Source organism: Plectropomus leopardus, chromosome 18 (genome assembly GCF_008729295.1).
Source record: "Plectropomus leopardus isolate mb chromosome 18, YSFRI_Pleo_2.0, whole genome shotgun sequence".
NCBI lineage: Eukaryota > Metazoa > Chordata > Actinopteri > Perciformes > Serranidae > Plectropomus > Plectropomus leopardus.
Window position 1 is genome coordinate 19,953,166 of NC_056480.1, and position 22,941 is coordinate 19,976,106.

A 22,941-nucleotide genomic window follows, 5' to 3' on the forward strand; every position below is an offset into this window, starting at 1 on the left:
AAAGTCACTGGGTTTGGAATGTGCCCATGTGCCAAGGCATGGTACTACTTTGACCTTATATGGTGACTGAGAGAGAGAGGAGAGACACCACTTGCATATTGGCTGCATGGGCTAATGTTTCACCCAACAGAAAAAGGTAGGGCAATTTACCTTTAACTAAACTGACTGAGGGAGTTGGACAGAATAAGATAAACACCGTACATATTGTACCTGAGGGATGGAAAAAACATCCATGCCAGTCAAAAAACATGGCGATATGGGACTGTGTACAACACCAGTGTTTTTGTAAATGTCTGTGTAGCTGGGACTTTTATGAAACTGAATGTGACAAAGTGTCCTTGTGGATTAACTGTGTGCCAATGGCCCACTAAGGGTATTACCAAACCTAGAAAAACTATTATTTATCCATTAATCCAGAAAACAAAGATGAGAAAATGAAGAGGAAAAAAATTAGATGAAGAATTCATGGAGGGTGAAAATTTAAGGGCAAATCTGTGAGATAATAAAGAATGAAGAGCAAGACAAAATACGAGTGAGAAAGTGAAAGATGTGTTAATAATGTCTAGTTCTAATGTTGAGGGAGAGCTACTATAGTAAGTAGAGCAGGCTGTGAACTTTACCCTCTCAAGAGAGCGTTGTGTACCTTGTATAAAGGCGGGGACCCACTTCTTGGGGTTGAAGATGTCAAATAACCATTAAGAGAGGAGGCCTGCAGGGTTTCATGGTTAGAGGAGAGGGTTAAAATGTAAATGGACTAATCATAGGTAGTGTGAATTAAGACAATAATAGTTACCATCATTCAATGCAAAAAAATGAAATTTTGCCCCCATTTCTCTGTCATAAGACTTTTAAATAAGTCATCACCTATAAAGGAAAGTAGGAGAAAAGGGATAGCCACATCTTGCAGAACTGGAGCGAGGCCATGCCTCCTTACACAAGTCACATAACTGAGACCTACGCCCTACACAGGACTGCTAACTCCTTTGTTGGTCTGTAAACACTAGTAAACCAAAGATTTAGTTATATAGTACAGTTCCCAGGCTGCTTCAGAGCTCAGTTGGGCATCAAACCATTTAAATTGTTTTTGTTTTGTTTTTTTAACAGTACATCAAAAGAGTTGGAGGACCTATTACTATATGAACACTTCAGGGGTTACACTGTTTTCTATACTAGATTATATTGTACATATTTATATTAAAAAAAGGGGCTAAATAACAAATTAGATAATGCTCACCTTCACTGTACTATCAAAGTGCTTTGTAATTAGTTTTAAAATATATGCAAGTGTGCTCTTGGTTGTAAAAACTAATTGGCATTAATTTTGGGGAAATCAGTTGCACTGGGTCAATGTGTTTTTTTTTAAAAACCTCAAAGAGTATTATATTGTATTTGAAAAAGTCTTTTATTAAATCTCTTTAAAACTGAAATTGAATATTGCTGTGTGCACATATATGTAAAGTACATGTATATATTGTAGTGACTGGTTGTATTGTTTAATTGGCTCTTTTAAGATTTATGAAATAAACCCATTTGATAACTTCAGAGTACATTTTTAAATATGCACACCTTTATGCCATATCACAACACAGTATTTAAGTCAGATTAACATAGTACCACACAGGATACTACTGGCGTTTGAAAAGCACCATTTACCAGTCACAGTATGAAAAATATTTTAGGTTTTATGAATACATCGAAACAAGCTCATGCAGAAGTAAATGAAAATAATTTGATTGGCAAAAATTTTACTTAAATGTTATTGGTATAAATTGACCAATTCTGACTAAAATTAAGATTCTTTTCTTCATTTTGAGGTCAGCTGAAGTTTAGTTTTTTGCTATACGGGTTTGGAACAACTCTGCAACCCTTGGACTGATGAAACTTAAAAGGTTTGAGGTTTTCACTTCACAAACAGTGATCAAAGCGCATCAAACTGGGAAGAGTACGACGGAGTATTACCTCTGATTCTTAAAAACTACCTATAAAAGGCATAGTTTTACTCTTGAGTCTCTGCAGCTGTTGTTGCAGGCTGCTTCTGTTTTTTCATCTCTTCTAGCTCCACATTGAGGCGCTGCAGCTGAGCCAACTTCATTTGTTCTGTAAGAATCACATGAACAATACCAGATCAAAGGGTTGGAAATGGAAGAAAAACACTATTCACGCATGTACATGGATACAGGTTTTCCTGCTTGCACAAGAATGGGCATTAATTACCATTTGACAAAAGCTGACTTTTTGTCTTCTCCGCACTCTCTATTTCACCAGGGAGCCTTTCTGGAGTCTAAGTAACAATTTGAAGAACAACAGTTATTAACAATATTAACAAATGAGTCATTCTTTTGCCATTCTATTAAGAGATTTAGGAATATATAAATGACCAACTAATTTTTATATAAAATGGAAAACTTACAAAGACAGAGTACAGATTCTTATGCTGCACTATCAGTTGATGAAGCTGGTTTTCGAACTTCATCCTGCAAAAGCAAGGCTGACTTTAATACATTTATGTCACTTACAAGGTTGTAAAGGTTTATATATGTTTAAAATGTAATTTTATAATTGCACTTTTTAATAGTTACCGCTGCTTCCGTTGTTTAAGCTTAAATTCCTGGATTTCACATCTATACTGTTCCAGCAGTTTCTCACTTTTCTTGTTTTGCTGTAACCACCTACAAAACACACACATTATCTCACTCAGTGCAACATATAAACATGACTGAAATAATTCATTTAATTTTTTTTTAATTTTTTTTTTTAAACCAGTGCCATTATTTCTCAGTGTACGCAGAAGACTGCACCAGTGCTGAGGAACCTCCATTGAAACTGTAGTTTACTAAACTACCTGTTACCTAACAACGAAACAGTTTTTTTTTAGCTTGTCAAAGTAAAACTTCTTTCAAAAAGTAGTTGTACTATATGTAAACTACATCACAGGAAATTGTCACAATCTGAGTCTGGAATCTCATATTGTTACACGGAGGTGCAACTAAACTCATGCTGAATAAAGTGTGGCTGTGGTTGATTTTAGGAATTAGGGCAGGGCAGTCCTCACCTACAGCAGAGTAGTTGTTTGCACATCCAACCTGTTTTGAGGCAGGGTGCTGGTTAAAACTACATATTAACATAACAAAGACAATAAATATTCACACACTGGAGTACAGCTCCCATATTTAATTGACTACAACAGATACAACATTTCAACCCAACAGAGACTTAATCAGGCGAATGATGTGCATGACAGACAGAAGGATATATATACACAAGCCCTGAGCTGATGAGTGAATGAGATTGGCATCAGCTGAGTCAATTAAGCAGGCTATGTCACATTGGCCAGTCAACAGTGGCAAGTATTTTTAGCTACGCCTGATTCACCAACACTTAAGAAAAAAAACCAAACAATTTGTTACAGTGGAACACAATATAACCACATCATAGAGCGATAGCAAAAAGGGGCATAAAAAACAGTTCCATATAATCATAAGTTTAAAAAATACCATAAATAAGTTTAGAAATACAAAAAAATGTTGCTGAAAAGCAAATAATTTTAGGGCACAGGGAAAACAGTATTTTAGAAAAAAGTTAAATATAAAATTCCTCCTTTAAACCTTTAAGACACTGTATGGAGGAGGTAGATCCAGAGCATTTCATGCTGGGGGAGTCTACTTTTATGATCACCTCCCATGAAAGGCTTATCAACTCTTTTCATACAAACATATATTTATGCACTGACAATGCCATGTTATTTCAGAATAATCATTAGTTAAAAGTATCAAGAGCAAAAAAGTGGAAAGTTGACAGAAAAAAAGAATCACAGAGGCATTAAGCCTCAGTCTTTTAAATGATGCAGGTGATTTTTTGTTTGTTTGTTTGTTAGTTTTTTTTCTTTCTTTTTTTTTAACTTTCAACATATATATAGTTGATGTCCAGAATCATTAGCCTTGGTGCTACAACAATAAAGTCGTCTTTAGGCCTTTACAGAAACTGTGAATTCATTTACGTGTGATTTTAATTTTAACATTTGGGTGGAGGTGGCTCAAGTCAATATAGCCATAGAATAAAAAGATACCATTAAATAGTTGTTTTTTTTAGGTCTGAAGAAAACAATTTCCATATTTCAGTGTAAATCTAAATGATATAGAGAAGACTTAAGATTTGACAGCAGACAGTTTATAGAAGAAAACAAATATCCAGCATTCTGATGAGTTGCTGCCATCTAGTGTTACATATCACAAACACACAATTGAGGTCTCACAATATGGTGAAAGACACAATTTGTCTGGTCATGGTCAGACTTCAGCACAACTAACATTAAATATTCTTAATCTTATTAAAGCGGTTAGAGCTCACCTGTAAGAGTCCTTTTGAGATTCTTCAAGCTGGAACTGCAGCTTTCTGCACAACTCTGGAGAGAAACTTGACAGCATGATTGTCTGTCCATTTACAACAGATGAAAAATTTGTTTCCAGACACAGTCAACCAAAACTCTACATGGTATCAAATCTTCATTCTTATAAGGGCTACAATCAGTTACGTGGTGTACAATTGTTTGTGTACCTTCCTTTTCTTTATGATTTCCTTCCAGTTGGTAGGCCTCAGTTTGCACTGTGGAAAAACTGGTAATGTACTATATACAATAAAAAACATAATATATACATTTACATACATAGCACAAAAATGCCTATAGGATAGTAAATACAGTTATTTACTTTTAGCAGGTCTTTAACTACATCTCAACAACAGGTACAATGAGGATATTGTACAGTATGTAGATCAAATACAGTTATTAGTAATGACTTTGTCGCTTACAATTTGTCAGCTCTTTCTGCAAAGTGTCTCTGACTGATTCGATATCCTTATTTTCTTCTGCCAGGGCTCTTTTACCTTGAATACAACACAGTGTGACTGAGACAAGACACATTTTATTATAGCTGTACTGTGATTACCACAAAGTTACATTCAGATGGCTAAAGATAACATTCACAGTATAACATTGTATTATACCTTGTATCTATTCATCTTTACAAACATTACAACATAGTAATATCTACTCATAAGCCATTACTTTTCACATTTATTATCAGAATGGGTCTTGCAGGGTGTTGCTGTTCCCTACAAGCCAGAGATACTAATCATATCTCATAAAGCTCCATTCATCATAAACTGATACTCCATTTTGGAGTAACAGGTAAGGATGTACCTTACTGAAGATAGTTCTCGTCAGTCCATAAAACTAATATGATCATTATGTACACCTGTCTTACTCATGGTGTTGTGTTTCTATGTATTGTGTATTTAATGTGTTGTGTTTTTAATACATCTTTAAGTTTTTTCTTAAAATCCGACCCCAGCTATGTTATTTTATAAAGTTTTCTGTCTTATAAGCTAGTCTTTCTATTAAAGCTGAAAGGAAACGCGTGCTATTAGCATATGGACAGCCCAACGAGCTTTCTCATTGGTGCATAATCATTAAGTTTTCTATCAATTTCAGACTTTCTTCTTGAAGGATTTTCACATCGTACAATAAGTGTACCTCTAAAGGACACGTTACACACGATTCAAGTGCTCATTTTTAACTGGTCTTGGTGTAAATAAAGTTTAAAAAAACAACGCAACTTACCATCGGAAGCGGAAGTGGAGCTTCACAAAGACTAACTAACATGTCAAGATGAGTCCAACACATACTACTCTCGATAAATTACCGGTTTCAATTCAAACTCGCTTGTACAGAGAAAACGTGACTACAATTACTTTACTCACGCCGATCAAATGGATAATCTCTCAATGTGATAGTGAAATAACGAGCTGATCTTGGATTTATCAAGGGTCCGTACGACAGCGCCAAGCATGCGCGTTACCGGCACGATATAAGACGAACACGGAAGCACGCGACAGTGACTTCTCGGGCATAACTCTGTAGCTTTTCCTTGACCGAAATGCTTTTCCGTTATTTGAAAATTAAGACCAGCAAGACTCTCGATGTGGAGCTTTTTAGTACCACTTAAACCTAATCACTAAAACGTGCCAATTTAAACTAAGTAGAGGTGTGTGAATTTTAAAATAGAGAACAAAACTCTTCTCCTATTTCTCAGAAATATGTCGCTATTGCTTGTGATCAGGCCAATCTTAATTTTCACATGCACATGACAATTCCATGTACGCGATTTACTCGCGATTAGAAACACGTGATAGGTCCACGTCAGTTCAACGCTACCTTGTTGCAGCCTCCTCAATTTGCCCATCAGCTGTTCCACTTTGGGCTCCTGCATGCCTCCTTCTGACAAAAGGGAAGGAAAATATATCAGACCTGTTTGGAAATTTTCAAGATTCATTTCAATTGAACTTGTGCAGCCTTACCTCCATCTGGTGGTGCAATGTTAATCAAGTCGATGTTGAATGCTGTGTTAATAAAAAAAAAATGTTAGAAACGTGGAAAGTTTTGCCTTCCCTTCCCATCAGGCGCCACTGTGCCCTGGCTTTACTGTTATCTAGCTAAATGTATCACTCCAGGTAAGTGAATGTTTATCTTCGGGTTGCCCCAGTTAACTACAGGGCTGAAAGTAAGTTGTGTTTAAAGTTCATGTACAAGCTTTCTGCAAAAAATAATGCCAACTTTTTTTTAAGGTTTTGCCTTACTTATATAGCTTGGTTTAGCTAAGTTCAATGTAAATTTTACATGTCATCGTCATGTTTCTTCTTTGAGTGTTAGCTAACACCATCAACCTTTCAAACTTTGAATTATATTTATTTTTAATGTAATATTTGAGTGGTGAACCGGCCATAAAGGAAGACACTGAACAACTTACCACTTTTCTTCTGCTCTGCTAACGCTAGAGTTGTTAAAAGTCAATGTTAATCGTTAGCTAACCGACCAAGCCAACGACTAATGGACGCATCGAAGTTTAACGTTATTTAAAGAACTTATTGTAAGTATTTGCAAAAAACAACAGTAAGAAGTAGTTACTGTTGTGAATTACGGTATAATTTTAAAGTTTACTGTACGTAGTCTAACCTGCTGGTTCGCTCATGGTCCAGCCAGAAGAGTCTGTCGAGTCTTTGTGGTCTTTTCCTGAACTGTCAAGATGGCGGAAGTACGTTACTCACTTCGTAGTTCTAACTGAAACGTGCGCACGAGGACAGCACGCGACCTTCGGCGCCAACGGCGTGCTTATGACGCGCGTTCATTGCGGGAGAAGGCCAGTGTCAGTGTTTATTTATATGTAGTTGCAGATAATAGTTGTGATTGTAAAGTAAACCGATTCATAGACTTGCTGTTGCCATTGGCAAAAGACAAATAAATACGTTTATGAGTTAACTCAAACATATTGTCTGCATTTGTACTTCAGCTAAAATCAGCCACTATTAGTCATTCACATTCTAGTGCAATAAAGCAATAACACATATGAATGAACACACAAAGTCTGACACCTTTACATTGTATCAGTTTTAATGAAAAGCGAATATCAGTGTAGACGAATGCAGTTCCACTTTGATTTAATGCAAATATACAATGCAAACAGACCCACAAAGCCCCAAAATTACTTCATCTATACACATCAAACCACTAAGGAGTCCTATGTACAGGTACACATTAGTTAGATACAAACACAAGAGTTAAAAAAAAACTCGAACAGGGCTGCCAAACAACACTGTGTCTCTCCAAAATAGGAATACCTGTACAGTGTGCATTATCAGCACATGCAAATAAGAGGAGAGGGTCATGCAAAAGGTGAAAAATCCAAACAGAGGAAATTACAGAATAAAAAAATGTTCATGTTAAATATATCATTCAAGTTATGTGTGTTTAGTGAGTGTTTTGGCTTCCAGTGCATGTTGAATCCTTTAGCTTGTTAGTGAAACCACTATGTGATGGTTTCACAATCACCTCAAGTCCAAGTGTGTTTTTCTCAACACTAGCAAACCTCAAAGCAACCCTGTTATCTACATCAAGCTCAATAAATAGATAAGTTATAAGTCCAGCGTCCATCTACTTCACAATAAATAAGACATTTTTGAAACTCGGATCAGCTTGGTATAGAAGTGGTCAGAAATTCCTACACTTTCATTTTATTTCACATTAGTTGTCATGAGGAAAAAATAAATACAGCATCAGATTTTCACTTCACATTTATGACCAGATGAGAGGAAAGTAAGTGAGGACAATAAAGAAAAAAAGGAAGAAGATAAGGGGAAATCCTGGCTTTGGGATTATTTCAAAACGTAAATCTTTCTTCCTTTCGAAAAGATATTCCATAAGAATATATAGCTTATAAATACCTATTTATGTTCATATTAGTCATATACATCCAACATTGATCTTCATTCTTTTGCCATTTAAATACTTTAGTTACTGTACTGGGTATGTGAAGTTCTGATAATCAGAGTAAAAGTTTTCCCAAAAAGCAACACATCTATGCAAATCACTCCAGCATGCCTTTCAGGGGCAGGGGGGGAATATACTGGCATCATATACAATAATACACTTAACTATATACAGCTGTGACAAGCAAGCTAGAGGTATCCCTCTGGTAGCTCTAAAGAATCATAACACATCTTTAGTTGTGTTTCCAGTGTTGCCATGCAGAGTTACGTTACACCAGCAGGCTCAAAGGGAGAGATACGTTTGGGGAAAGAGGACAGATTAGAGAGGAGGGTACTTCTAGCACTAACTTCTCTTCAGGCAAGGCTGGTTTGCATCAATATTAGGCGCCACGGATACCTTCTCCGCTCTTTTTCTGTTTAATCTCTGCAGCGAGGCGAGGTTGAGTGCCAGGCATCCACAGGATAACATGTTTTACACGGTTTGTGTCGAGCCAAACTGGAAGTTAAGGGATGTCTGTTAGTAGAAGCAGTTACAGCAAGCAGAGTAGTCAAAATTGAGGAGAAGACAGATACATTTGTCATTAATGTGAATTTGTAGTAAATAAATAGTGTCCCTCTCAGTGTCTGCTTCACAGTTCAACTACACGATTTCTTTTAAAAAAGTGTGTGTGTGTGTGTGTGTGTGTGAGATGGGGGAGGAAATGAGGAGTGTCATGGGGAAAAGAAAGTGAAGAAAAAGTTAAAGGAGTTAAAGAGCATGTCAGCAATGTTTCACACCAACAGGAGGCATTCTCTGCCTCCTGCTCTCTTTAAGGTGAAGCCTCATTCACGGGAGCGTCCCACGATAGACAGGATGTAGAGGAAAATGTTGATGATGTCAGTGTAGAGGTTGAGGGCAGCAAAAATGTACTCCTCTGGACTCAGAGCCAGCTTCTTGTTCCCCAGGAGAAGCTGAGTGTCCACAGCCAAAAACTGAAGAGAAGAAACGACGACAGTATATTCTTGTTATTTCAAGAGATCTCTGCATTTGGGATCTAATATTCATATAGTATCATAAACTAAAGATGTAAGCAGTGTTTGTTTGGTTTTTGTGCTCGCATGCGTGTATGTCCCTTTGTGATCATTCTGTGTCACCTCTATGAATTTGGAGGTTTTTGCTCGTCCGTGATAACAGCGCGGGCGGAACTCTTCATGAGTTTCTTTATGTAACGGCAAAAACTAAACACAAGAAAGAGCCACTGAACTTCATGAATGTGAAAATTAATTTTGTCCTATGCTTACATAACTTTTGGTCCAGCTGCTTCAATGTAATGTCTGCTATTATTGGAATATATTTATAGCCCTGTCCATTAATTGCCATCTTTGGGGCTTCAAATGAGTCATGTCAATCAAACTCTGTGCGAACAGAAACTTTTAATTTCACATCTTTTATAGCCAGACGTTGCCTGCTCCTAAAGTGGAAGTTCCCTAACCCTCCCTCTGTTTCAGAAAATTAAATACACATTAAGAGGACACACAAACTTCTTTCACAAATGGCAACATTTTCTGTCATATTTTATGGATTTACAGGCCCTGCCAGACGAAGAACTGGTTTTGTTAAATTTAGTGATGTGTGTGTGTGTGTGTGTGTGGATGTTGGTTCGCTTGGATTCTTGTTTTTTTTTGTTTGTTGTTCTTTTGTTTTCCTTCTGCTCTCTTTGTTTTCTTTTGTTTTCCTCTTTTTTTCTGTTTTGTACACATTGTCAATGTTTCTCATTAACATTCTCCCTTTCTTTGTATAGAAAACCTAGGAGGTGCATCCTCACATTTATTATGTTACTTTATATTATTCAATATAAAAGATTTATTAAAAACAATAAAATTAATTTTGAAACTTACGCAGGTGAAGAGCAGGGCCCCCAGTGAGGCATAGACGATGTGCAGGATCTTGTGGCGGATGAACATGCAGAGGAACGAGAAGAGCAACAGCACGATCAGGCACACGAAGAGCACACCCCGACAGGAAGTGAAGTCATACTTGCTCTGTGGTAAAGGAGGAGAGAAGAGAAAATTCAAGATGTTGGAAAATATGAGCTGTATTAAGACATGAGACTCACCACTCAAAAGACTTACAGAAACTCACTTCAAATACAGTCTTAATATTCCAAAAATCATTGATTCCTACAGTAATTACTCAACGAGCTGCTTTTTTACATTTTTATAGGGTTAGGGTTGGGTGGAAGTTATGTTAACTCATAGAGAGGGGTTGTCTTATTTATTTATTGACAGATCCTGATCATAGATTTTTGTTGTTATTTTGTTGTTCTGTGTTTATTGTGGTGTACCATAAATCACTGCTCTGGGGGACATAAAAGTTTTCTAAGTCTAAGACAAACAAAGCTTCTCCCTGGAATATATCATGTCAAGCAGCTACAGTAGATAACTGTGAGAGAGTGTGCCTTCAGTGGGCTGTTTGTGAGGCTGACAAGGTTACACATTTCACTGTAAAAAACTAACCAGAGGAAATTCTTACTTTTGTTTTTGAACCAGAGGGACAATGTTTAACCGTAAACATTTAAATACATTTATTCAAGCAGCTGTTTGTGTGTGCTGACCTGTAGCGAGAAGAGCACGACAGTAAAGCAGACCACCGCAGTGATGCCCACGGCCATGATGACGGTGTCCGTGTCATAGAAGCTGGCGATCATGCCCACCATGTAGGACAGGCTCAGGGTCAGGATGGACTGCAGAAAACACATGGTCAAATTAATATCATTTATGAAACACTTCACATGTTGCAGATTTAAGTGAGATGATGGAAGATTGACAATTCATCTGTTTAAAAAAATGGAATCAAGAACCATCTATATGGTCTTTAATGTTGATGTTTGGAATAAAACTGAATATTAGCCCTTTTCCACCAAAATTAGCATGTGTATGCTTGGTTTTAAAACACGGGAAAACTTGCTTAAAAACAGGCTCTCTGGTGGGGCGAGATGCATAATTAGCATTCATAAAATTAAATTTAGACAATCTTATGACCCAATGATACATAGTCTCCACTACACTGCTGTCTCACAGTAGGTTATGTTTCTCAGGAGCATTTACTTTTTCTTTCAGCTTGTTTTGTTTAAAAGATGAAATCATTATTCATTATTACGATACATACACTGTGATTTAAGCGATTTAATAATAACTGCTCCATACTTTTCTGAGGGCAGGTTCTTACCAGTGCAATCAAGTTCCAGGGGTGTTTGCGGCGGAAGTCTCCACAACAGCTGAGGACGATCAGAGCCACCAAGAAGACTGCATAGGACACATAACATGTCCATGGATTACGTCGCACAAATAACTTGGCTTCGTCGACGAAGGTGAAAACAGCAACGAAGGAGAAGGTGACCAACAGCTGCACTGTGAGAACCATGAAAACCTGGTGGGAAAGAGGGACGAAGGAGGTGATTTGAAACATGTGGTCATATTTCAACACTGAGGTCATCACTGAGGACCATTTCATCTATCTGATGCTGTAAAGGACTTACTTTTCTGATGAAGGCCTGTCGGATTGTCTTGTCCTCAAAGCCAGAGTTGGTGAACTCTTCATTATCGTAGTAAGATGGAGGCCCATCACCATGGTAACCAGGGCTGCCACCCGGGGCTGGTGAACAACAATAACAGGGTGATGATTAGTTTTTTTATACAACTGGCAAAAAGCCAACCAAACAGACACGTGTCTGTGGCATTTTCAGCACACTGATTGTAGTATTGATCATCTCATTGATTGCCCGGTTATCTGTGTTGCGTCTGCTCTCAACTGGAGTCAGTAAAGTGTTTTGTTGACCTGGATAATGTACACAGGGCTTTTTTTTTGGCATTAACAGGCCTTTTGTGTGTGAATCTTTTGACAGAGAAGACTCCATCCAAACCGATGACTTTCACGCAGAGTACACAGAGAGCTTTATGGAGCAAAGGAAGAAAAATCACACGATGTTAGAGCTGTCCTTTGAAAGTCAGAAACTCAAATCATCAGTTGGAGACCCCTGAGTCGACTATGATTGCTTCTCGAGCAGTGTTTTCATTATTTTCTCTCTTCTGCTTAAAAGCTGTGAATTCACAGCTCACAGCAACTTAATACAACACAGTCTCTGGCTTTTATTTGATATATACAGTAGTTTTGGCAAAAAACGCTGTTGTATATTTCAGATCCATGGTTAGCGCGGTTAGCTTGTTACTGTAATACTACACTAAATGTCCTGCAGTGCTCCATTCAAACTTAAAAACTTTTAAAGGAAAAAATACCCGAGTCAATGAATATTTGTATGAAACAGCGGAATCAGATTTGACTGACGTCATTCTGAGTCACGTACAGCCCAAGTCAGTTATTCTAAGGTACTGTTGTTTGTGAGTAAAAAAAAAAAATCCAAAGGTATTGGTGTGCTCTATGCATGTTTGTAATCCTGAGGTCCTATCGACATTTAGTGACTTAATAACAGCTTGTAACATTTTTTTTAAATCATGGATGAATTGTAGACCTACATATATGCTTATAATAATTTGCTCTGAATCCGAGACAATGCTCGATAAAGCGCTGTGAAAACAGAAGTGTAGAAATACCATAGTGGCTACAACTAATTTAAGATTTCAGATTTATATTCATAAGATATTTATTTATTTATAATTTCTTCACTGGCATTTCTCAGTAATTGTATACAATGAAACAAAAATTGTACTCTGCATTTAACCAATTCTACACACTATACAAACGACAACAAAAAAAAACCACTATAAAAACCAATCCCAAACTTTCAAACAATACCTAGCCAATGAACGAAAACCTAAATAAATAAATATAAAATATTTGGGTTAAGGTCTACATAATATGTTCACTTTCAAAGAAGTACACCCCCACTATTCGGCTACGCCATGGTCAGTCACCTTTGTGACACATTCAGGTATCTAACAAAGAATAAGGTGGCTTAGAAAGTCAATTCATAAACGGCTCACATCTTTGTTTAACCACTCACCCATGGGGTCACCGGGAAAGCCTGGCTGTGCGACTCCCTGCTGATAAGGCCCCTGAGGGTAGGGTCCCTGTGCATAGGGCATCTGAGGGTAAGGCATCTGAGGGTAGGGACCAGGAGCGAAACCCGGGCCTGCTTGGGGGAAGCCCGGCTGTCCGTAGCCGGCTGCTGGTGGGTACGGTCCCCCTGGGGCTTGGCTGTAGTTGGGAGGGGGCATGCCGAAACCTGGCTGAGGCGGTCCATAGACGTTGTTATGAAGTGGGTTGTTCTCACCCATAACAGGGTATCCACTCTTGTCCTGGGACATGGTGTGGGGGAAGGCTCACTCTGCTGCTAGAACAATCTATGAGAACAAGAGAAAGAGAATGATTATTAGTTTGCTTGATGAAAACATCTCTATTCAGCACAAACATACATCAGACAGGTAAGAGGATTTTAAAATAAATCTTGTGTTGATAGTATGAATATTCGTATAATTTCAACATCTTTATTACGTATCAACAGTCTCAGGAGGAAGTGATGAAAAATGTAATGACGGTACATTATCTGGGCCAAACTGGCAAAGACACAAGCACTGCATATCCCTGATTAAAAAGGTGACTTGCAATGAAACAATGCTGCAGGAAGAAAGGAGCTACAGCACTTTGCCTTTCTGTTTCACAAGCTAAAATTCAGCTGTATTATCAATTTATGCTGTTTTAACTTCCTTTTTGGATGATTTGATTCTGCTGTAATATGCCTTTTATATACTCTATAACAAATCAAATCAAATCAACTGTAATTGGTCTTTAAAAGGTCTTACTGATTGTCGAAAAGGCCAAAAAATTGACATTCATGCTGAAAGTATTTAATTTAGCAAAATGTCCAACATTTGCTTTACATTAAGCGTTTCATTCTGTGGGGAATAATGTTACCATTACTGCTGTTAAATCTCTCCCCCTTTCTCGATCTCTTTCTGTCATTATTGTAATTTAATTGTTATTTACGACATCTTGGAGGAGGGATCCCTCCTCAGTCGCTCTTCCTGAGGTTTCTACCATTTTTTTTCCCCCGTTACAGGTTTTTTTGGGGGGGGGGGTTCTTCCTTACATGATGTGAGGGTCTAAGGGCAGAGGGGTGCCATATGCTGTAAAGCCCTCTGAGGCAACTGTGTTTTGTGATAATGGGCTTTATAAATATAGTAATTTATCATAATAGTTGATGATTAATAAATTGACTTGACTTGAATCACGAGGAAAACGCTGAAAATTTATTTGAAAAAAGAGGAGCCACCACAGGCCCTTTCATATACTGCTGCAGCAACATCATCAGATCCATGAATGGAAAACTTAATATGACAAATAATGATAGCCACAGGAAAATATGCGCTACAGATAAAAAGTTCAAAGTAATATAAGGCTGTTTCTGATGCCAAGTGGAGATAAAAGAGGAGGAGAAGAAAAGAAGTTATGATTTATTTATGAGTTTACACTCATCCTGTGGTGTTTCACTGAAAAGCAGTGGGCAGCGGCAAGTGATCCAATATCATAAAATAGGCACAAAAACACCAGATGCGACACTTGCATCTCACTGCCCTAAAGGAGTGGTTCTTTACTGTTATGGCTGACTATCAAGCACATCTGAAAACACATATCTCTGGCAATGGCTGCTAAGGGAAGTCCAATCTAAAACCCTACAGATATGGCAAGTGAGCTAAAAGAGGAACTACACTAAATGTGTCACTGGCCACAACCGCAATTCCTAGAAAGCGCTGACTACACAAAAAGGTTTTCAGATGACAGGAGGTTGCTATAGTGCAGAATCATGTCACCGGCGCAAGATGACAGCGGCCGCATAACGGATATTTTGGCTTCATTTAAGCATAGTGGGGAGACTTTTCCAGGTTTTTCATGGCTATTGGAATCATGTATATTTAATTGGTATAATCATGCATAATGTGTTAATAGTTATATCTATATGGATGTATGTATATACATATGTATGAGTTATCAATTATTTTATTTATCTTTTTCATATTAATTAAAGATGTATCGGCTAATTGTTTCAGTCAGCTTTAACTGGCCAGGACGGGCTAGAGATGGTGTTGGGAGAATTGGGTGGGAGAAATAAATCAATCCCTGACATGAAATGTGGTTTCAAGAAACTGCTCAAGTTTCTCCTTATGGAGGAAGAAATACTAAAATTACTCTGAAACTTTCCCCCCAAAAAGGTGCACCGTTCTACTTCATCTTTAACAGTAGATTCTTGTGAATGAATCTGATCTCAATGGAAACTTGCACTGCTAACCACAGGCTCCATTCACACCTAATGCCTGTCAATCCCGAACACTGACTATATGGACTTAGTAAGCGGAAAACATGAAACACAGATAGATGGAAATTGAGGAGATGGCAAACACTGTCCACACCAGAGTAGACCGTGTTACCATGGATGCAGGTGGTGCCTTGGTAACCAAATGTATTATTAATCTGCTTTGCTTCAGGAAGAGGCCTGACATATTGGCCATTACTGCAGCCCCCCATGGCCCCTGCACAACCAGGGTCAACAGGTTTCTGTGTCATTTACATAATGCTAATGAAGCATCCACATGCATGGCAGAGAGCTGCACGCTGGAAAAACACAACTCTTTTTGCAATTGAGGTCAGACAGACAGAGGTTTATTAGCGCTTTTCAAATGTGCTGTTCAGGTCTTATATAAAAGGCCTGCAGGAACACTTCTGCTGAGCAGGATGGGCGCCAAAAGCCATTCCCCTGATTGCTGACTTCAAAAGAAAAGCTTGAGTCTGCAGCGGACAGTGCATAGGCCCATGCTGTTGAAACTACAGCTACTACAGTACAGCAGTGTATGCAAACACATCCTCAGTCCTTATGCTATTTCTTTCACACACACCACCGCTAAATATATAAATACATGAGAGTTCAAAAATACCCATTCAGCAGAAAATTAGAAAGCCAAAAATCATGCTTACAGTTTCTAATACTCCCTCTGTCCTTTCTAGGCTACACAGTAAATGTTACGCAACACTGCTCTATTTCGCTCTGGCAAACGCATCCAGACTCCGGTGTGTGTCCTCATGATCGCTGTCTGTCCATCACGGGGACAGTGCAATGAGAGACTGCAGACAAACATGACGAGTGCTGGCTCTGCTTCATACTGACAGTCTCCATTAAGATCATAACAGATTACAATCATCATCTGAGGAGCCAAATCCCTCCCGGCTTTCCGGACAACAATGGTTGTGTAAGGGTAGCATGCAGTACACTAAGTACATCAATTTTGCTGAATTACTTGAAAAAAATCATTTATGTCAGTTAAATGTTTGCATCGTAGTCAGTATTGGTTTATCTTAAAGAATCACTATGTTAATCTGAATTGACAAAAGACTTACTCAATAATTATGTGACAAAGTGAAGACTTTGTTTGCTCGCTGCAGACAAGACAGGACATCTGTCGTCTGAAGAAACCCAGAGATGTAACTGAGTAACCCAAGAGTCCTTAACTAATCATGTGACACACACAGTCAGAACATGTGTCCCTGTCCCTGTCCCTGTCCAATGTCCATGAAAAGCACTTAAGTTTGTAACTCAGGACCAGAGAGAATCTGCAATCCATGTTAGAGTTGGGAAACAAAGCTGAAATCCTATTTAAAATAATCATACTGGTGTTAAGGATGTTCTTCACGATTCATTTCTCTGGCGTTTAAACAGAAGTTCAATCTTATAGATTAAATTGTGCTATATTTTGACTGCTTTCTGACTGTGTTCTTACTTTTACTCTAGTCGAAGTTTAAAAATTGTCTGAAAAAATATAGTGTATATCATCAGAGCCATTTGATATTGTTTTATTTCTTTACAATAACGAAATTGTATTTTAAATGCTGCTGGAATGTGTGGCATTTTGCATGACAAACATTGCATCATCTTGACAAATATCACAACAACTTGCTTAACAAAATCGAATACTGAAAACACATTGGTTTTACGAAATGTCATATTTGTCCGACTTCCTACCTCCCCACTTTCGGGTTGGGGCAAACAGATCAATGTGTTTTTTCTGTTTTCACATAACTGTCTTTTATAAAGCAACATTCGACTGGGAAGATGTGACATTTCAGTGCACATCCTGTCAATACATAATTTAAATGTAAACATCAATAAAATAATCTTAATATGTTTAACCAGCTAGTAATTTTGATGTTGACTACCAACAGTAGCAACATTTAATCAACTAGTCAACTAACTGTGCACATCCCTGACTGTTGTAAGATGCAAAAAACTGTGCTGTAATTCCTTTTTTCATTGATCAGTTAATTGTTAAGTCTGTAATAATTTCCTTAAGCTCAAGGTAATGTCATCTTATTGCTTGTTCTGTCTGACCAAAAGTCCAAATCTTAAAGATATTCTAATTCATTACAACATAAGACATAAGAAAAGCAGAAAATGTCACAGCTGAGAAGATGTCACAAGGGCAGTTTTCTTGAAAAAGTTTAACGATTATTTAAGTAGTTTCCAATTATTTTTTTGGTCGATCATGTGTTTCAACTTGACTGTGCTCCGCTGTGAGTGCAGCAAAAACTTCAATAACTAACTTTGAAACTAACTAAAGTTACAGCTTGTTGTGAATCATTAGTTTGGACAAAAAACATTTGTAGAATAACAATGGGATAATAGTATTATCAGTATGATTTGAACAAAATTCAATGATTAAATCAACCCCCAGTCCTTGTTTATATTCCCAAATTGTAGCAAAAGCTTCATATGATCTTTTAAGTCATGTTACACTCAAGGGACTTCAGTGTTTTTTAGTTCAGAATGAATCTGCACTGGCCTGTTTGTCGCTTTGTATCTGTGTATGATGGATTTCCTCTGTGGTAACACACCATGCTGTCAGGAAAATGTCAAAAATGTGCATGAAGTCACAACAGCTCGGGTGAGCAGAGACGACCTTCCCCTCTGATATTTTATAACAGATGAATGTGTCTATGGGCTATTGATTCACATAGCTGTAATCGCTTAAAAAAACCTTGATTTAATAAAGTAAAAAAAATAAATAAAAATAAAATAAAATAAACCTTCAGTTTTGAAGAGAAAACTCTCAGAAGAGAAGAAGGTTAAAGCACTTCAGTAAAAGACATTTAGAGGTAGTGTCCTCTCTTCCAGCTACTCATCTCAAAACCGCACAACATCCATTCAACAACCCCAACAGTTTCATTTCCATGTTTGATAAGTGGTGAATACTTTCAATTCATTTTTTGTCATTTTTGTGAGAGTGGTGAGTCAGTTTGAGGCACTGTTTGCACAGCTTTACAAGCATTACGTGGGAGATTTCAAATCCTCTTAGGAGAGACGCCCCGATGCTAGATGGATAAGGACTGTGCCACTATCCCCAGCTTCTGCTGATAGCTATCACTAGGGGAATTAGGTTAAAGGGGTGGGGGATATTGGATTCAGTGGGCTAGCCAGAGAGCCACGTTAACACAATTAGGCTGGCACAATACCTCGACAAACCCATATACAACATGCTGTGTGCATGCCTGAGCAGCAACAGGAAACACAGTAACAACATAGGAACAGCCACAAAAAGCAGTGGGGCCTATATATTTGTGCTAGTTACAATATGTGGTGCCACAATGACTTAAAAGTGAGTAGCTGTGATCTTTGATACTTTCAAAGAAAATGAAAATACCACTCATTTTAAACATATAACTTTTGAAATTGCAATACTTTCTAAAAGCTACAAACCGACATCTATCACTTAGTGATATCAAAAATAAAATGTTTCACACTCACATGACGAGTGCAGTTTTGCAACCTTTGGGGAGTAAATAAAAACGCTTCACATGGGTGTCTCACACACTGCACCAACCACAGAACCAGCTGAATTTTAATCAAACCCCTCAAAGCACTCAGCGCACAATGGTAACATCTTGAGTCCTGTTATGAAATTGCCACTTGGACCACCTGGTAGATAAATCCCCCACTGAGGCGCTGTCAGCCTATCTGCCAGCCTATGTTACAGTCTGGCGAGATATTGTCGTGAGGCGTCATGTCAGCTGCAGCTCTGGCTATGTCAGACCTGCAGACACCTCGCCATGTGACAGATGGCTGCACTTTAGGCTAGGGTAGTATGACAACACACTGCTTCCATTGTGAACAAAATCTCAAATATTATTTAGAATTTTTATGAATATATACATTCATCTTTTGCTCATTATGATAAAATGTTTATAGTTTTATTACCAGCTCAAGAAATTTTCATGTGTCTCATTCAAACACCAAATTTCATACATCATGAAGATGTTTTGTTGTAACAAAATAAGGTGGCATGTTGTAAAAAGAAATAAATGCTGTTACAATTTAAAGTATCTTGTTGTAAGATTAGTTATTTTGGCATTGCTAAATGATTGCTAGTGATGCTAATGTATCACTAGTTTAGAGTTTAAATCAATTATTCACTCCCAGTGTGTAAGAAGAACTCTGCCGATTTCAGGAGGCGGTGTTAGCAACATAGCTCAGCTTTATTCCTCTTGTCTGGTCAATATAAACCCACTGATCCTTGAAAATCAGAATCCCACCAAACAGAACTGAAGTGTAAGCAAAACACAATTATCCAAAATGTTAAACATCCCTTCTCTCTAATACTCCACAGCAAAGCGGAATAAGCACATAAATGCTTTTTACGGGATGAGGCAGTTATTTCCACGGCTGCAGTAGAAATTCAGTAATCCTGGGCTTAGTTTGAGTCTGTTTCACAGCTGGATGGTGACACAACAGCAGAAACATCCACTAACCTCGCTTGTTCCTACATTAAAAGGCACTCTAAAATCGAAAATGTTCATTCAAAATCCCTCACTGTAAAACTGCATCATCAGGAGAGCAAACTAATTTGCTTTGCATGGCGTCATGCATGTCCAGGTAATCTGTCTGGGAAGAACAGAGAGGCCGTTTCTGACAGCCGGACTGTAAATGGAGAACTTCAAACAGTAATACTGACAACCTATAAATAATAACCATTTAATATGGGGTCCCGTCTGTAAATAGCAAGGGACAAGCAAGCAAATGGAGAAAGCGTTTATTTAGATGTGCGTGGAATATTAATGGAAAAGGCCTGATGCCAAGATAGCAACACATACGTACTGTACATATAAACTGGATATGAGTAATACAGCAGCTTTAATATTGTTGTTGCAAAATTGCATCTATCCAAACTTGAGGTACTTTATTTTGTTCAATATTTAATTACTGGTTTACCCAAAAGCAGACAGGTCTGGTTATTTAATCGATGAACAGTTTTCGATTGATTTTCTGATAAATTTACCACTACAAAAACATATTGGGGCTGGAGGTAATGATTTTTTCATACAGATTAATTAGCACATTTCTTTTCTTGATTAATGAATAATCATTTGGTCTTTTAAATGTCAGAACACTCTTTCACAGCCCAAGGTAACATCTTTAAACACCTTGTAGTGTCCGACTAACCCGAATATATCCATTCTCACTTAGAAAAATCACAGAAAAGCAGCAAATACTCACATTGGAGAAGATGGTTACAGTCATAAACTAGGTAATAGTCAGTATTTTTATTTAAAAAATACTTAAATGATTAATTAGTTATCAGAATAGCTGTCAATTGATGATTAACTTTATTAAATTTTTTTAGTTAAATACGGTATTAAGTATAAATTATAATCAATATATATCAAAGAAACGCTTACAAATGTCTAGTGCTGCAACTGACAATTGCTATCATCACTGATTAACTAATCAGTAACTCTCGAGATTAATATGTTGATATTTTGGTCTATTAAATATCAGAATATTGTGGGAAAAGTCTGTTACAATTTGCCCAAAATGACATAATCAAAAATCCAAATGTTGGCAGACAGTCCAAAATGTAACGACATTCTGTTTATCATCATAAAAATTAAGTTTACAGTGAAATGAAAGAGAGAGAAGCAGCAAATCCTCACATCTGAGTGTCTGGAACCATTGAATGTTTTTGGTTTCTTCATTAAAATGATAAAACTTTCGATCGCTTATCAAAATAGTTGCCAATATCTCCTTGGTTGTGGGGGGCATTATTTATAGTTGAAAAGCAACACATACGCTATATTAATTGTAATGCATAGTGGTTTAAAACACACTGAAATGCAAGACAGGCGCCACTAAAACATCAAACAAAAGGGATGATGAAATCAAAACAGAAACATGGATCCTACATAAACAGAGAGCCTCGTTTTCATGGTGCACCCGCAGCGGGCGCACCTCCATCTAGGCCTCAGCAGCGCAGATAAACACTGCGACACTGCGATCACCTGCTACATCAAACTCAAAAAATATGAACCCGCAGCTAGCAGGTCCACCATAAACACTGATAAACCGTGAGTGTTTCGGCGGCACATATCCAGTACCCCTGCTTGCCATGATGGATCCGTTAGTCAGGTTATTTTAGCATTTTTTAGCATGATGACCACATGCCGCGCCCCCACGTTACCGATGCTGAGCTGACATTTTTAAAGCCAAATCAATTTCCATTGTGACTCACTGTGTTTTGATATAAATCATCCTGTTAACAACATGTTTAGTTAATTCACCGCTCTCTGTCTTGCGGACGTTAACTGACGTTAGTTTGGGCATGATGCTGACCGTTGCTAGCCACAGCCATGCTCGCGAGCCGCAAAACCAACAAATTTAACTGGAAAAATGGGGGGAAATAGTTTCTTTAGGTAAGACACTCACACACTGCAAACATACTCCCACCAAACCCTAACACACGTACCTTTAATGTGTTATTTCCCCAGAGCAGCTGCCGACATTAACTCTCCCTCCTCCTCCTCCGGCTGGTCTGGACCTGAAGTGGGTCGAGAGCCGCTGACGACACCACACGACGTCGTCACGTGATGTGTGGGAATCTCCGCGTGTACATAAAATGACACAGTTTAGTATTGCTCCCGCCATAATGACGCAGTATTTTTCATTATAGGGTCATATGAGTGTTGAAGGCCTGTAGTGGCCTGCAGACAAAATACTGTAACGGAAAGTTGTAGATAGATCAGAGGGGTTCTGCATGAGGTACAGCAAAAGTACTGTGCCACAATTTTTATATCTGTGTATTTGAACATTTCCATTTAATATTACTTTATACTTTAATTCCACTACAATTATCAGACAGCTGCAGTTAGGCCCTACTGGTTACTTTGCAGATTCAGATTACTACTACAAATACAATTACTAAAAAAATCACTGATGTAATTTGGTTAATTTTCTGTCTGGTATTTTAGATATATTTATGAGTTTATGATTTAAATACTTTGTGATATAATTATTTTATGATTTTAAGATGTATGCTTCTGCTCATATTGAGCTATGGTGTTGCTGTTTTAAATGTCCTTTTATATTGAATTGCCTTATTGGCCTGAGTATCAGGCATTCTTTCTTTCATTCTGTCTATTTCCATCTAAAGAACTGTGCACTGCATTTCTTGTATGAAAGGTGCTTTATAAATAAAGTGTATTATTATTACTTGTAACAGAGTATTTCTACACTGTTACATTGCTACTTTAAAGATTTAAGAGAGATCTTCCAACACTGAATTTCAGAAAGAAATTGTACTTTGTGCCAC

General features: G+C 37.7%; 2 protein-coding genes and 1 non-coding gene across 4 annotated transcripts; all 3 read right to left on the minus strand.

Moving 5' to 3' along the window:
* Positions 1-495: 495 nt before the first annotated feature.
* Positions 496-7,159, minus strand: si:ch211-199g17.9 (uncharacterized protein LOC108180085 homolog). Of its 2 annotated transcripts, XM_042506055.1 has the most exons (11): positions 7,010-7,159; positions 6,804-6,827; positions 6,355-6,396; positions 6,212-6,274; positions 4,807-4,881; positions 4,555-4,602; positions 4,348-4,402; positions 2,580-2,669; positions 2,411-2,474; positions 2,215-2,281; positions 496-2,097 (listed from the first exon to the last, which is right to left on the minus strand). In XM_042506055.1, the coding sequence occupies exons 1-11, from the start codon at positions 7,023-7,025 to the stop codon at positions 1,997-1,999; spliced, it is 645 nt and encodes a 214-aa protein (XP_042361989.1). In that variant the 5' UTR covers positions 7,026-7,159; the 3' UTR covers positions 496-1,996. The 2 variants fall into 2 exon arrangements, with proteins under 2 accessions (XP_042361989.1, XP_042361990.1); XM_042506056.1 differs by lacking the exon at positions 6,804-6,827.
* LOC121958346 lies at positions 5,077-5,208 on the minus strand. Its single transcript, XR_006106833.1, has one exon. It is a non-coding gene; the product is annotated as a U8 small nucleolar RNA (small nucleolar RNA).
* A 267-nt stretch (positions 7,160-7,426) lies between the features above and the next one.
* grinaa (glutamate receptor, ionotropic, N-methyl D-aspartate-associated protein 1a (glutamate binding)) lies at positions 7,427-22,186 on the minus strand. Its single transcript, XM_042507048.1, has 7 exons — positions 22,099-22,186; positions 13,320-13,659; positions 11,838-11,953; positions 11,528-11,728; positions 10,914-11,042; positions 10,198-10,341; positions 7,427-9,291 (listed from the first exon to the last, which is right to left on the minus strand). The coding sequence occupies exons 2-7, from the start codon at positions 13,621-13,623 to the stop codon at positions 9,142-9,144; spliced, it is 1,044 nt and encodes a 347-aa protein (XP_042362982.1). The 5' UTR covers positions 13,624-13,659; positions 22,099-22,186; the 3' UTR covers positions 7,427-9,141.
* Positions 22,187-22,941: the final 755 nt, after the last annotated feature.

Excerpts from the sequence above, each read along its gene's own strand:
- si:ch211-199g17.9 (XM_042506055.1), bottom strand. Across the intron at positions 2,475-2,579 it reads CTTAAACAACGGAAGCAGCG|GATGAAGTTCGAAAACCAGC; the intron begins GTAACTATTAAA and ends TTGCTTTTGCAG. Across the intron at positions 2,282-2,410 it reads AGAATCTGTACTCTGTCTTT|ACTCCAGAAAGGCTCCCTGG; the intron begins GTAAGTTTTCCA and ends ATTGTTACTTAG.
- grinaa (XM_042507048.1), bottom strand. The coding sequence starts at position 13,623 with ATGTCCCAGGACAAGAGTGGATACCCTGTTATGGGTGAGAACAACCCA. Across the intron at positions 11,954-13,319 it reads CTTTCCCGGTGACCCCATGG|CCCCGGGTGGCAGCCCTGGT; the intron begins GTGAGTGGTTAA and ends GTTGTTCACCAG. Across the intron at positions 11,043-11,527 it reads CCTGGAACTTGATTGCACTG|TCCATCCTGACCCTGAGCCT; the intron begins GTAAGAACCTGC and ends TGTTTTCTGCAG.